Source organism: Hesperophylax consimilis, chromosome 30, assembly GCF_061612785.1.
Source record: "Hesperophylax consimilis isolate HC1 chromosome 30, BYU_Hcon_1.0, whole genome shotgun sequence".
In the NCBI taxonomy this organism is placed as follows: Eukaryota; Metazoa; Arthropoda; class Insecta; order Trichoptera; family Limnephilidae; genus Hesperophylax; species Hesperophylax consimilis.
Window position 1 is genome coordinate 9,408,469 of NC_142865.1, and position 15,136 is coordinate 9,423,604.

Sequence of the window (15,136 nt, forward strand, 5' to 3'; positions counted from 1 at the left end):
TCGTTCAATTTCCTTTCCTTTCTCAAACGTTTTCAGGAAAATAAAAAGAAGAAATCGTAATTAACACTTTTCTAAAAAAGCTCTCTGTTACGAGTATATTGTTTATTTTTAATTATACTCTTTCTAAAATTGGCTTTGCAGTAAGGTGACTAATAAATTAGTCTGCACCTATCTAGAGTGTAGACGGCCTTTTTTCTATTCCTGGAAAAAAGTGCTTAAAAAACTAGTTTGAAATTAAGCTGTGATAAAACTAGTTAAACAATGGTCTCGGTTTCACCGTGTCTAGAATGAATGAAGTACGTATGAAGAATGACTTATAAAATAAAGTCGCTATCCGCTTCTGTCTGTTTGTGCGCTTAGTTCTTCTAAACTACGCAACTGATTTTGATAGGGTTTTCACTATCATTTAGAGCATTTCTTCCGAAAGGTTTACATATATGATAATTGCATATCATATTTATAGAAAGTAGAGAAAATACGATGTTTTGGAGTCAAGATGTAAAAATATATTTTCGGGCACTTCATTGCTAACGCTGGCTAAACCTTATGAGATACATCAAAATAATGTACTACGGAATTGTACACCTTAAAAAGCCCTACAGAAAAGTCCATTGTGATATTAGTCTATCTCTAGGTCTAGGTGACAAATATAACAACGGAGATGTGCCATCAACCATTATTAGTGTGAAGCCGTACGCACAAAAGTAACTCCAACATTCGTTCAGCTATATTACTACAAATCGCATCTATTAAAATCGCTTAACTTACATTGGCTCAGTGCAGTTCAGTCATAGCTTGGCGATAGTCGGCACGCTTCCATGCCACATCTCCCTATTTTTCTATTATCTGCTTCAGTTACATATTCAGACCGTCATACGTATTCAAGCTTCAGAAGTGGCTTTTCTAATTAACTGTTCTAAAATTAAAAACATCTCCCCAGTTTAAAATGGAACCAGAACCGGTGACCAGTTGCCACTCCAGGCATTATTCACATTCAATGGGGAAAACTAACCATTGCTAGCTGGAATGCAGAGTTCTATACCGATATAGATGGAACGTATTTGGCTCTAACCGAAATTCTTGCTGCTATGAGCCATTTATAGTTTGAATTCAGTCCCATCTTAGAATATAATGGTTAGTGTAATTATAGTGAATTTGAAAGTAATGGGTAATGGGCGCCACTCCTTTAAAAAAATAAACGATTTATGTTTCATTAAGGTTATGGTTACAAAGTAAAACATAATTACGAAATTAAAATCCATACAAATTGTTTTATTTGGAAAGAAGTAATTAATATTATGGAGGATACATAGAGTATTGTAGGATAATTTGTGAGATTTTCAAGTGAAACTAGGGGAAGCAGTTTTCGCGGGTTTTCCAATAAGAGGTGTTATTTTGATATTCAATCGTAAAAGATCTATGGTTTCGTTGCTTGTATGGCACGTAGCGCCGTCTTGTTGAAAGTAAACGTTGTCCAGATCAATACCATCCAATTCCGGCCATAAAAAATCATTAATCATCTCTCGATAGCGCAATCCATTCACCGTAACTGTTGCTCCAGCCTCATTTTCGAAAAAGTAAGGTCCAATGACTCCGCCGGACCATAAACCGCACCCAACAGTCACACGTTGAGGATAGAGAGGCTTTTCAACAATAACTCTTGGGTTTTCCGAGCCCCAGATGCGACAATTTTGCTTGTTGACGAAGCCACCGAGGTGGAAATGGGCCTCATCATTCAAGATGATTTGCATTTGATTCACTCAAGTGAATTTTAATAATTTAAATGCGTTTTTGAAGCGTTTGTTGTTCCATTTTTATTAATGGCATAGTTTTTACTTGTCAAATGTCAAAAAATTACAGCTTCAAAAGTAATATCTACCGAAATAGCGGGCTATTCAAAATAACACCTCTTATTGGAAAACCCTGTAGTTCAATATTTGTTTTTTTATCATTAATGCTTCTGATTTCTTCTGGTAATTTATTAAAGAAATGTTTTCCTTTAGTGGGTATAATGGTGCTGGGCAAAAGACGGGTGTAGTTTAGGGCGTGCAAATATATATCTAAGTCTGGTTCGATCTTCAGTTATGAATGAGTATTTATCTTAAATTAATCATAAATCAGTTTTTAAATATAGTTAATATAGTGTTAATACACACTTCAACCGGGGTGAAACAAGGGTACTAATCAAGAAAATGGATTTTGTCTTAAACATATCTTTGAAAATAATACATTTATAAGTATGGATTCAATTTCATGGTATAATGTAAAATATTATAAAAGTTCAACCATTGTTTTCTCAAAGATTTATGTAGACAAAACTCTGATGAATTTACAAATATTACACAATATTAAATTTCCCTTTTTCCACGCGTGGAAAAAACCCACAGTAATTATCTTATAAAGGTGGGAACGTTTAATTTACGAATGGAAACAAACATTTGCTCTTGATGGAAGCGTGTTTTGTCAATACTCATAGAATAGAGAGATTATACATCGATAGATGTCAACTTGTAATTTTTATGAAGTTGTATTTTTCTGCTCAAAAGAAGTCGCAGAAACACGATACAATAGGGGCGGAGTACCTGGCTATTCGGGTCTAGTTACAAAACGTAGCTATTTCAGGCATCCTTTCAATTTTGAATGGTAGGGTGGGGTGAGTTACTGTCAGGTGATTTCACCAATCAATACTGAGCGAACCCAAAGATATCGACTTTCAAAAGACACGAGGAAGAGATACCCTCAACATATACATGTCAATGAATCGAAACGATGTCTGAGTCGACTTTAACCGTGTCTAGTGACTAGATCTGATTAGCCAGGTACTTCGTAACCTTCCTCCTTCTCTATTTCCTTCCCTTCCCCGCTCTCTTCAGTCTCATAACATACATCGGAATGGCATCTGACAATTGTTACCCTCAATCGCATTAGTGATATTAACTGATACTTATAGTTAACTTTTACTTATTTTTACAGTAAAATTTGCTATGCTAATTCTTAATACGCATATATCGTAGAAATAACACTTAGTTTCAACTTAATTACAATAAGAAACAACCGTTTACTTCGGGGAGCGGCTAAATAATGCAATTAAGTTTGAATTATTTATTAAATCATTTAACGCGTATATTAATTTTGTTAAAATTAATATAGCGTAATTTTTTTTCAGTTTCCACCCTGTTGTATTTTGATACATTTTATCAGTTGACACCATGTTGTATTTTGATACATTTTATCAGTTGACACCATGTTGTATTTTGATACATTTTATCAGTTGACACCATGTTGTATTTTGATACATTTTACCAGTTGACACCATGTTGTGTTTTTATACATTTTATCAGTTGACACCGTGTTGTATTTTGATACATTTTATCCGAATGACAGTTGACATTTCTGCCAACCACACATCCATACAAAATTAAGCATGATTAATTCCGCTTGTTAAGGATTTTAACAAATATGCATTTAAATACGTGTTTTTCTCCCCCGACGTAAATAGTTATTTGTTGTAGTAATTAAGTTGAAACCAAATGTTATTTCTTTCAATAATTTATCCATAGTTTTAAGAATGAGACGGAATAGTCAAATTTTATCAATTTTACTTAGCGATCGCTCAATTTGTTTACAAAAGTGTTTTTTTCCCTATTGCTTTTCATATTCTTAAACCAATCTTCTCATTAATATGGCTTCATTTCCTTGGTAAACAATTCACTGCGTATGTAGTATTCCTAAAACGTTAATTAAAAAAATGTTTGTTTCATTTCTCTCTACTTTCTGTCTGTGAAGTCATTTTTTATGTTCGTTAAAGTCATCTTCCCAATAACGAAACCAAAATAACAACATTTTGAATTTTAGAGACGATCAAAAAATTACCCATCGAATAAACACTGTTAGTTAACTAGAAAAATTAGGACATCTGTTCAAAATTTCAACAAAGGAAACAAATTACAAATTTGAAATCGTCGTGTTTATTTGCACTTTCTTATTCGCATTTTTTCAATATTCCGGTTGAAGGTGGTGGCCTTGTTGAATGCTACCTTTTTATCCCGCCAGAGTTCGCATGGTCGTGGCTCCTACTACGAGCTGTCAAATCGGAGTAATAAATTAATATTATGATACCTAGCTGCGTGAAGAAAGTTTAAAAAACAATTCTCATTTATATAGCAACTTTTATTATACAATGTCTTATGTGAAATTTAAAAAAAATGTTACGTAAAATATGGTATGGTTTATAATTAATTGGATAGGTATTTAAGTACCTATTTACGAATCTTATGATTTCGGAGGAAATTTTGTTTTTGATTTGTTAAATCAGAGAAAATTGATTGTACTTTTTTGGCGCTAGTTAATTACGAAAGTGCAAATAATGTACCGGATTGTCCACTGTACCATATAGTTTAGTATTGTTTTTCCTATTGGAGGCAGACTAGGTCAACATTTAAGGCTTCGGTCAAACTGGGGGCTGGGACTTGTTAGAGTAGATATGAGGACGTAAATAGCCTTCGCTTTAGGGGTGGCGCTCGGGAAGGTTCCATTGCCAATGGGGTAGCTTTGGCAGCAGCGAATACAACCTTCTATCTAGCACCAGGGGTTATTACATCGAAATACAATTTTTCTTGTATACAGGATAGAGACATACCTGACTTACTTTAAACCAGCAATTTCTGAGCAAAAAATAAATAAAACGAACGCTTGTGAATTGAATCGCGAGTCTAAATTTAAACGATATACGGTGAAAATAATAAAAATATTTTTAATATATATTATAATTGTTAAAAGTCGCTACGCACCCAGTGTATTCGGGCTTCTGCGGGGTAAAAGAGGACTGCGTGCAGGTGTTGCAAACTAGTTCGAAAAAATTTTCGACTTTTTTTAGATCTTCATTATAGTAACGTATCAAAAAAAATTATAAAATATATTACCTCCAAATTCAACCATAACTTTTAATGTACATTTCAAACTTCGCAGTAAAGGCGAGTAGTAGATGACTCAATATTGATTCATAGAATTTTAAATAATAACTTCGACTGTACCGAACTTCTGTCCCTTATTAATTTGAACATACCTTTGAGACGTACACGATATACAGTGCTATTCCACACAAAAAATGCAGTATCTTATTCGCCAATTAACCAAGCTCTTCATACTCTAAATAATATTTATCTAAACTCAAACATTGACATTTTTTCGGATTCACTGCCCAAATTCAAATGTGGCATCATGTCAATAATTTAAACTGTTCAATGCGCATACACACAGACACACACGCAAACACTCACACATACATTACACACACACACTCACAATTATAAACTACACACGTCACCTGGTAATTAAGGAATCAACATACCACTTACCAGACATTTAAAGGAAACATATCATAGGTACTCAACATGAAGTATCTAATTCCTGTATATTGTTTCATCATAAAATAAAATAAAACCTGCCAAATTGCCACACCAGTTTATCAGTGATTTTAATCAATGAATAATTATAATTTGTCGTATTGTTTTAATAAATAATAAATTATTACATTTAGATCTCATAATGGCTGTGCTTAACAAATTTATATAAATAAATCTTCGGACTTACAAGTGTAATTATCGAACAAACGCGCAATAGTAATATTATAGTGCTCCCAACAAAAGAACATGTGTGAATCTTCTCCAAAAGTGTTTAGAAACGTGTCGCTACCGGCAGGAACTCATCCACCTGAAGTTACAAGGAGAACATGCTCTGAGAGGTTAATATATTATTTCAAAAATACGCCATATTGCTAATTGATGTTATATCTATTTACCGTTAAGAACAGAATTATTTTTAAGTGACTATTACTGTTTTTAACAATGATACCCATATTTTACTCATCTACACACTTAGCTCATACCGCGAAACTTTAAGGGGGTAATTGTTCACGTTAACCTTTGACGTGCCAAGATGCCAAACAAAATTTTTCTTACCATGAGGGGTCACTGTGATACCCCACGCATTTTATCATTATAAGTCACTGGATAACATTTTTATAGGCTTTCTAGGAACACAAAAATCACTATTTGTGCTGATGTATGGAGGTTAATTTAAAAAAAAAAACCTATTGAAATGTTTTCAGATCGGCAATTCTTTTTTCAGTGCAAAACCAAAAAATGTTGTATAATCCTGGTTTTACTTGGTTATTCTCCTCAATTAGATATTGTATGATTCTTCCAAGGCAATTTTCTTAGATTTTCATTAATAATCACTCCTAAAGTTCCGCGGTATGTGCGTGAAACGCGGTCTACAGCTTAATTTCCTGTAAAGAAACTTTTTTTCCGAAAATGAGAGAACGACTCCCTTTTTGTCAAAGCGAAAGGGCCGAATACATGGTGTCCCGAAACTCTACTTAGAAGCGGCAAACTAGTTTCCGGACACCGTGTATAAAATATTTTCACATGTTTTTTAAGAATTTAAATGTCTTTTATTTTAAACTCTTTAACATTTTTGTTGCATTATTTTAATATTTTTCTTTCCCTCTTCTTAGTGATGCCGAGGTTATCGCCGGTGCTGCCAGCGGCCCCGGGGCTCCGTCAGGGGGCTCAAGTAACTCGTCCCTATCCTCCAAGAGCAATGACAGCTCGCACCCCGACAACCAGGGTGGTTCGCAATCCGACTGGTCAGAAGAGGAGGACATCGGAACTGCCCCCTGGAGCTCCAGGGCTCCGCCCGAGCTGATTGCTTCCATGTCTGGGGTCGCCAGAAAGAGGCAGGACTTGATTCATGGTAAGTGAAATCTCTCATTTGTTAGCTGCAGACTGTCCCAGGGTTAAGATGAGAATGGAATTTAGCTTCATCTGGTAAGATGGTCTGAATGTTTCGTGGAGGAAGTCTTCGTGGCCTTTGGAGTTCTAGAAATCCGCCCGAGCTGATAACTTCCATGTCCTGACTTTCATGATTTTTACCTCCACTGATGATTGGTTCCTCCTCTTCTTCGAATTTTGATCATTTAACCAGTGGTCTGCCGATGGGTCTCCATAGAACATGCAAGCATTCTGATATAATTGATGATGCGATTTTGACCTTAATGCTTCGAAAAATGTATCAGAAACAAAATCGCCATCGCTTGGACTAATAGAACTTTAGGTTCCACTTTTCGTTTTTATGAATGGTGCCTCTCTGAAGACTAAAAAAATATTTTTCCCTTCTGGCTTCCAACACGTACTTGAAGAATTTTAACCACAAATTCTTGAGAATGTTTGGAGTCAAAATGTAGATGTCATTTTACTGACCAATAAATTTTTTTTTTTTAAAACGTCACCTGATCACATTGCTACATGTCGCTACGGATCACGTGATACGCGCTCTGACTCATCTGAAAAAAGATATCATCGGACAGCAAAATGACATCTACGTAATCACTGGTTGAAATCCCTTGGATACGTGCTGATACACCCTATATAATGATGAATATGACATAATGTATAATGATGAATTTTTCCGCCGATGCATTCAAGTAATCAACTTCTTCTTTATCTTCCAGAACTGATTGGCTCCGAATCCTCGCACGTCCGCTGGCTGCGCGTTTTGCGTAGGGTGTACCACCATCCCCTGCAGCGCGCCGGCGCCGCCCTCCTCCCGCCCCAGGAGCTGAGGGCACTGCTGCCCAACCTGCCCGACGTGCTGCAGAGGCATCGCAGGCTTGCCCAGGAGCTCAGGACCCTGCAGCAGAATCCCAAGGTGCCCACCGGGCCCGTAGCAGACGCGCTCATATCCATGGTAAGTCATCAAAATTTTAAAAAAATTACACAACAGACAATGACAGGCCGAGAATCTGTCATGAGTACCTACGCTTTAGAGATTCCATTAGCCATATCCATTCTGAGTCATTTCTCAAGTGTATAAAAAAAATTATCAAATGCTGACGGGCTGAAAACCTGCCAAAAGTACACCTTAGCAGATTTTCGTACGTTTTAACCGGATATTGTCCATCTTCGCCCAGCATTCAATCATTACGTAATGCAAAAACGTTAAAAGATATACAAAATCGATCGTAACTCGAATAAATTTTTCTAACACTTTCCGGTAAAATACACTTTTTACGTCTGCACTCGCAACTTATTTGCAGCAAATATTTTTTTTTAAGTAGTGTGTATCCGAGATTGGATAGAGATTATTTAATATCTTTTAAAATGTTAACAGGATAATTTTTTATTGATTTCCGAATATATTTTCTAGGACCAACTAATTTACACAATAAGTGATTTAAAAACTTAGATATCCCACAAAACACTCATTTGGGGGATTTGTCTTACCCCCTCTGTTGTGTAAGGGTTAAATATTTTAATAATAATTTTTTTTGTTTTCAGCTGGGCGAGAGTCGCTACGCTTCCGCTCTAGCGCGCTTTTGCGGCGGTCAGGGACTGGCGCTAGACGCGCTGAAAGAGAGACGCAAACGCAACAAAGAACTGAACTTGTTCCTCGCACGCAGTGAACAGGACCCACTGTGTGCAAGACTAACGCTGCAGGGTCTCATGGCTTGCGTCTGGCAGAGGTGATTATCGAACAATAAATTTTTCTTATTATTGATTCACAATCCTCATTTCTGAGGATTGTGAATCCCATTCCAATTTTCTCAGTGGACAAGACTCCTCCACTCCTCGCGATTCTGTGCTGAATGGAGGACCAAGACCTTTCTCTGCTTCTCCACGACCATGAGTTTCTCCAGATCGGAGGCAATTCAATTTGACAAGCAAGGTATCCAAACTGTCTTACAATACACCGTAGGCAGATAGTTGATAGCCTATTGTGAACAATTAGTACATACATTCAAATCTGAACATTATTTAAGCGTGATCCATGAAATTCCACTTAAACGCTGTGTCTAAATGTGCAAAATGTATTTGTTAAAGTGGAGACGTTTTACAGATGGTTCCCGTGAGCTTTCAGGGGGCTTACTCTGTATCTTTTGAAACTTGCCTGCAGCCGGTTTAGCCACGTCACAAGCCCGTATTAACCCTTCCCTTACAGTGTTCAATATTTCCTCGTCTTCCGGTGCTATATACTCGGTAAATATTTATGGATTGGAATTACTTAATGCAATACATAAATGTATTGCGAAGGAATACCTAAAATTTGAACTCTTTGTTTAGTATATTTAGAGAGATATTTTATTAATTAGAGACGATGTTCACTCAGTTGACAGCACCAGCAAGGAAAGGTTAAACCACGAACTTCCTGGTTTGTTAACCTGAAAGATACAGAGTAGGCCCCCAGGCCATGGGTCCGTTGTGCAATCTCCCATTTCTCCTCATTCTTTTAACAGTAACCCTGTCCCTTTTGATGAAATTCTCAAGGGTTGTCGTTGGATATTTGGCTGTCTCCTGGTTCTACAATGTGCCCACCAGGGCTGAACATTGACACCATAGGCGAATTGGAGTCTTTTCATCCTCTCCACGTTTCTTGCATCTATTGGTGTTTTCCACTCCCAACAGCTGCATGTGCTCCTGAGGTACATGTGTCCTGTTAGTAGTCCTACCAGTTACCTTATTGAGTAGTTGCCTGGTTCGTAGACTCTAGACTCTGGTCCGTTTACGAGTTTGGATTAATTAATTGTACTAATACATTGGTTATCAGTTTAATTGGACTTTCTGTGGCCTATAAATCGAAAGTTCTTATGTAGACTGGCGATATCGGTTTTCTTTCAAATCTAGATCACAATATCTTTTCAGTCTGTTTTCCAATAATAATTAATCAAATATGTATTATATTTCCAGGCTAACAAAATATCAGCTTCTCCTGGAAGGCATCATGAAGACGGCCCACGCTCTGGATGATGAATCTCCAGGCCCCGAGGGAACCGCCTCAAACCTGGAGGACTTTACCAAGGTGTCGCATGCGCTGGAGCTTGCAAAGGACGTGCTGAACACCGTCAACACGGCTATCAAAACCACGGAGAATGAACACAGGTATGCCTTCTTTATTATAAGGTTGGGGTGTTTGACAGAAATTCAAATGTAACATCCCTTTCTCAAACTCGCCCTTTGTTCCAGATTGAAGACCATCCAGTCCAAGCTGGAGGTACGCTGCCCAGGAGGCATGGAGACAACGGAGGCTGAGCTTCGCCGACTAGATCTGGCTAGACACAGTCTCATCATGGAGGGCTCTCTCAGCATTAAACAGGACTCCAACAAGAGGGTGAACGTCTTGGTGAGTACTACTTTGCATTTAAAAAATTACAACTAAAATTAGCACTTCCGAATGGAAACATTGCGTGAAATGACGTCAGCCGTGTTTGTTGATCAGATCTGAAAAGCCAAGTACATCCCAACCTTCATCTCACCCATCTCGTTCTCCCCACCATATACCCCAATTTGGGATGCCATAGTCCCACTGGCTCCAAACGGTTGGCTGCAGTTAGACTCTTGTGCAGTACATTTTCAGATAAATAATTTTTTCAAACAATGGTGAAGAGAGGTTGTGAAGTACATGGTTTTCAGATCTGGTCACTAAACACAGTAAAGATATTTCAAGCAACATTTTGATTATGAATGGTGTTTTTTTAAACCTTATTTACACAATATTTATATAATAATACAATATTTACAAGACGCCTTCATAAATCTTGAAAGTTCTGCCAAAAATATGGGTCTTGTAGTAAACCAGCAGAAGACCAAATACATGGCCGTAGGATGTACCCAACAAACCCCATCTCTCGTATGTGGAAGCCAAAATTTTGAAACGGTACCAAGATTCACATACCTGGGCTCCCAGATAACAAACAATAACAACACTACAGAGGAGATCCAGAAGCGCATCGTGAATGCAAACCGCTGCTATTTCCGCCTACAAAAACAAATAAAATCCAGACATCTTTCCAGAACCACCAAGGTATTAGTGTACAAAACACTAATTAGACCAGTGCTTACGTACGCAGCCGAGACGTGGGTTCTAACTAAGAAGAATGAGCGAGCACTGGACGTTTTTGAAAGGAAAATTTTGAGGCGCATATTCGGACCGGTTCTAGAAAATGGATTTTGGCGCAGACGTTATAACAATGAGCTCTATACTCTGTTTAAGGAGCTAAATGTCACAAAGTTCATAAAACTGGGAAGACTTCGGTGGCTAGGTCATGTGGAGAGAGTGACCGAGCATCAAGAACCAAAGTCCCTGCTGAGCTCAAGACCGATAGGGAGAAGGAGCCTGGGAAGGCCAAGGTTAAGATAGAGCGACAACGTCCTCAAAGATTTGTCTGCCTTGGAGCTTCGAAACTGGAGAGAGCTGGCGCGGGACCGAGATGAGTGGAGGAAGACTCTTGAGGAGGCCAAGACCCACCAGGGGTTGTAGAGCCAAAAGTGATGATGATGATTTACATAATATCTGTAAAATTTGACATGAGTAGAAATCTTATATTGAATTTATATGTGCCTCCCATCTCTCGGCACACTTTAAAAACTTGTGTTGAATTTATACATTACCATCTCATGGAATCTCCTGCTATCTCTTGAAATAATTTAAAAGCTCGTTTCAATTTATAGACATGAATGCCATCTCTTGACATAAATTAGAAGCTTGTATTAATTTTATACTTCGCTGCCATCTCTTGCCATAAATCAAAACCTTTTGTTAAACTTATAAATGACTGCCATCTCTTGATACAAATTAGAACCTTGAACAAATATTGTTATTATTATATTAAATTTGTACTTCACTGCTATCTCTAGACGTAAATTGTATTAAATTTATAAATACCTGCCATCTCTTGACATAGGCTAAAAGCTTATATTGATTTTATGCATGACTACCATCTCTTGACACAAGTTAAAAGTTGTTTTATTAAATTCATACAATTTTGTTTTGTCTTTTTGCCAGGCTCTCCTCCTGAAAGAATGCCTAGTTCTTCTTCATACGGATGGAGAGAGGTATATTCTAAGGCCTATTCCTCAAACCACACACCTGCCTCTCAGCCCTGTCATTCAATGGTAAGTTACCAGTACTTCAACATCATATTCTTTTGCTTTTCTATACGCCATCGTTATTTTTTCTCATACAGCTGAACATACACGAAGAGGGCGCCTCGTTGTAATTTCTAAAAAGTGCCACTTGAAACGCCTTCCTATATGAGTCGTGTAATTTCTATACCCGCTATATCAACTTTCATTGATTTGGAGAAAACCTCAAAAAACTGTCACATCTCTAGCGTACATAAGTAAATGCATTACAATTTTTTATATAATGAATTGGAGTAATAAAATTTCGAAAAGCATTTATTTTTCTATATATGTCTAGCAATAATTAAGTAATTTCGATAAATAAAATGGATATAGCGGATTTTGATACTCACTTCGTGATTTTGAAAGTCAACTGAGCCGACATGGCGGGTTTAGAAACTCACGCGTAGATCATTTTGACACACGAGCGTAGCGTCAGAGCGGCGGCCATATTGTATTTTGGCAAAATAACTGCTTGTGATTCGTTGAATCCGATATAGCGGATTTTGATAGTAACTTTCTGTATGATATAGCAGATTTGGTTTCTCACTCGCAGTTTTAACATGCTTTTTGGTCGTGATAAGGAGGGTTTTGAAACTCAATTTTAGGCTCCTCTTGTTGCTCGCAAAAATGTGAACAAGATGTCATACTCAGATCATTTTGTCAAAAAATCGGATATAGCGGGTATAGAAATTATAGGATTCATATACTTGTCCATAAATAATAAAAACAATGGAGATGTACCGTGAACCATTATTAGTATTGCACCGCGCTCACAAAATCGTCGCCAATATCGTTTTAGCTAAGTCTTACATTTGTGATTAGGACCTAAAATTCTAATCATTTTTTAACCTAGCTTGTTTGTTGATTACACCTTATACAGGGTTTTCCAATAAGAGGTGTTATTTTGAATAGCCCGCTATTTCGGTAGATGTTACTTTTGAAGGTGTCATTTTTTGACATTTAACAAGTAGAAACTATGACATTGATAAAAATGGACCGATACACGCTTCAACAATGCATTGAAATTATTAAAATTCACTTGAGTGAATCAAATGCAAATCATCTTGAGTGATGAGGCCCATTTCCACCTCGGTGGCTTCGTCAACAAGCAAAATTGTCGCATCTCGGGCTCGGTAAACCCAAGAGTTATTGTTGACAAGCCTCTCTATCTTCAACATGTGACTGTTTGGTGCAGTTTATGGTCCGGCGGAGTCATTGGACATTACTTTTTCGAAAATGAGGGTGGAGCAACAGTTACGGTAAATAGATCGCTATTGAGAGATGATTAATGATTTTTCATGGCCGGAATTTGATGGTATTGATCTGGACAACGTTTACTTTTAACAAGACGGCGCTACGTGCCACACAAGCAACGAAACCATTGATCTTTTACGATTGAATATCAAAATAACACCTCTTATTGGAAAACCCTGTAATTGAATCCATTGTAAAAGGCATATAAAAGACAATGTGTAATAAATTGATAAGACCATTATTTGTAATACATTAATTACTTATGTATCAATCCTTTATCATAATAATGAAACAAGTTGATTGTGTCATCAATTTTATTAGATCATATCCAGTTTAAAATGGTGTTTGTTTGTGGGATGAGAAAGTGTTATGTGTCAAGATAATTTAGTGTGGGTTCCCATCCTCTCTTACTACTCTTGGTATATGTATGTATTTCTAATTATGATAACATCATGTACAGATCGACATAGTAATAACCCATTCAGGCGTGGGAGTCGCGAAATTCTGGATTTGAAAAAAATTGTTAATTCCGTCGTTAGTTCGTTAGGTTAGGTTAGCTTAGCTTATGTTAGGTTAGGCTAAGAGTTCGGTTAAGTAAGAGATAAGTATATCCAGCCGTAGCATAAAATTTCACTATGAAATAAGAGCTTATAATAGAAATCGGTCGGTGGCCGAGTTGACATCGCGCTTAGGTCCCACTCGGGTGTAGTGTGTTCAATTCCTCGGCTGGCTAAGTCCTCCATCACAACACAAGCAACATTTTCAGCTTACTGTGCTGGTAGTAGGAGATTTTCAAATATTGTCAGCTTATTCGTAACCCGGGAATGTTTGTCTTTCTTAAAAAAAAAAAAATTGAAATAGTTTAAAATTAGTACTTGTTCACAGTGTATTTTTAGATAATTTTAATTTTTTAGGTGTAGTAATTAATGTAAAAATATAGGAATGACTTATTTTATGAGGCAGACGGTAAGACTGTTCAGCCGCTCTTGGCCATGATCGCCTGTTATCCAAGATATATTGTGTTTATTTCAGTAGTTTAAGAGGAAGCTACAAGCCATAAATGTGCATATTCTTGGTATACCTTATATTGTAGGTAATAGGCATTAAAATCGTTTGACAAACGGAGTCTAGAAATGTTCGATTTCAAGCACAAAACTGGTTTTTATTTATTTTGTAAATAATTTTATAAGAATGCAAAAAAGTTAATCAAGTGAAACTGTCACAGATAATCTTAGCTATAAAACTGTATTTTTAAAAGTTGTTTCCTTTATGCGTTCATACATTTCTCTGGAAAAAAAATAATTTTTTAGTAGTTTACATTTATATTTTTTATTGATTAATTTATTTATTTATTTGTATTCTACTCAAGCGAAGCGATAGGAAAATTTTTTAATTAAATTTTTGGTATTCATAATGTACATCAATTCGTTATAAAGATTAATCAAAATAGTGATTTGGCGTTAAGCTTCGCCTTAAGTAATATTAGGCCATCCCCATCACACAGTAAAAGATTTATTTTATTTTATTTTTATTTTTATTTTATTTTATTTGGGAAACAAACAGTTATACAAATATATTTTAATACAAATCATTTTTACCATGTTGCATAAACCAGTAAAGTTTCCACAGAAGATTCATTGGTAGAAAAACATATGAATATAAATAATACAATACAATATAAATACTAACTAGTAGAAAAGGAAAATCTCCAAAAAAATAAAAATAAAAAAACTACAGATTCAACCCATACAAAAACAATACACACACTAACACTACTAAGTTTCCCGCAACGATCGAACGCTACTCTCTTAGGAATGCTTTGAATCCTGCGAGGCTCGTATTGAACACATCGATATTTGTGCATAATCTATTAAAGGTGCTACAGCTTCTTCTTATAAATACATTTTCAACATAATTAG

The 15,136-nt window shown here is 36.4% G+C and overlaps 1 protein-coding gene across 7 annotated transcripts in view; it reads left to right on the forward strand.

Annotated features, from left to right (window-relative positions):
* LOC149409601 (rho guanine nucleotide exchange factor 12-like) overlaps nt 1-15,136 on the forward strand; it is a 268,488-nt gene that overhangs the window by 241,839 nt on the left and 11,513 nt on the right. For all 7 annotated transcript variants that reach the window (XM_089649570.1, XM_089649571.1, XM_089649575.1 and 4 more), the window contains 6 exons: nt 6,518-6,756; nt 7,514-7,749; nt 8,340-8,524; nt 9,747-9,938; nt 10,023-10,179; nt 11,842-11,951. In XM_089649570.1, the coding sequence (XP_089505696.1) occupies nt 6,518-6,756; nt 7,514-7,749; nt 8,340-8,524; nt 9,747-9,938; nt 10,023-10,179; nt 11,842-11,951 (1,119 nt within the window). The remainder of the gene's footprint in view (nt 1-6,517; nt 6,757-7,513; nt 7,750-8,339; nt 8,525-9,746; nt 9,939-10,022; nt 10,180-11,841; nt 11,952-15,136) is intronic.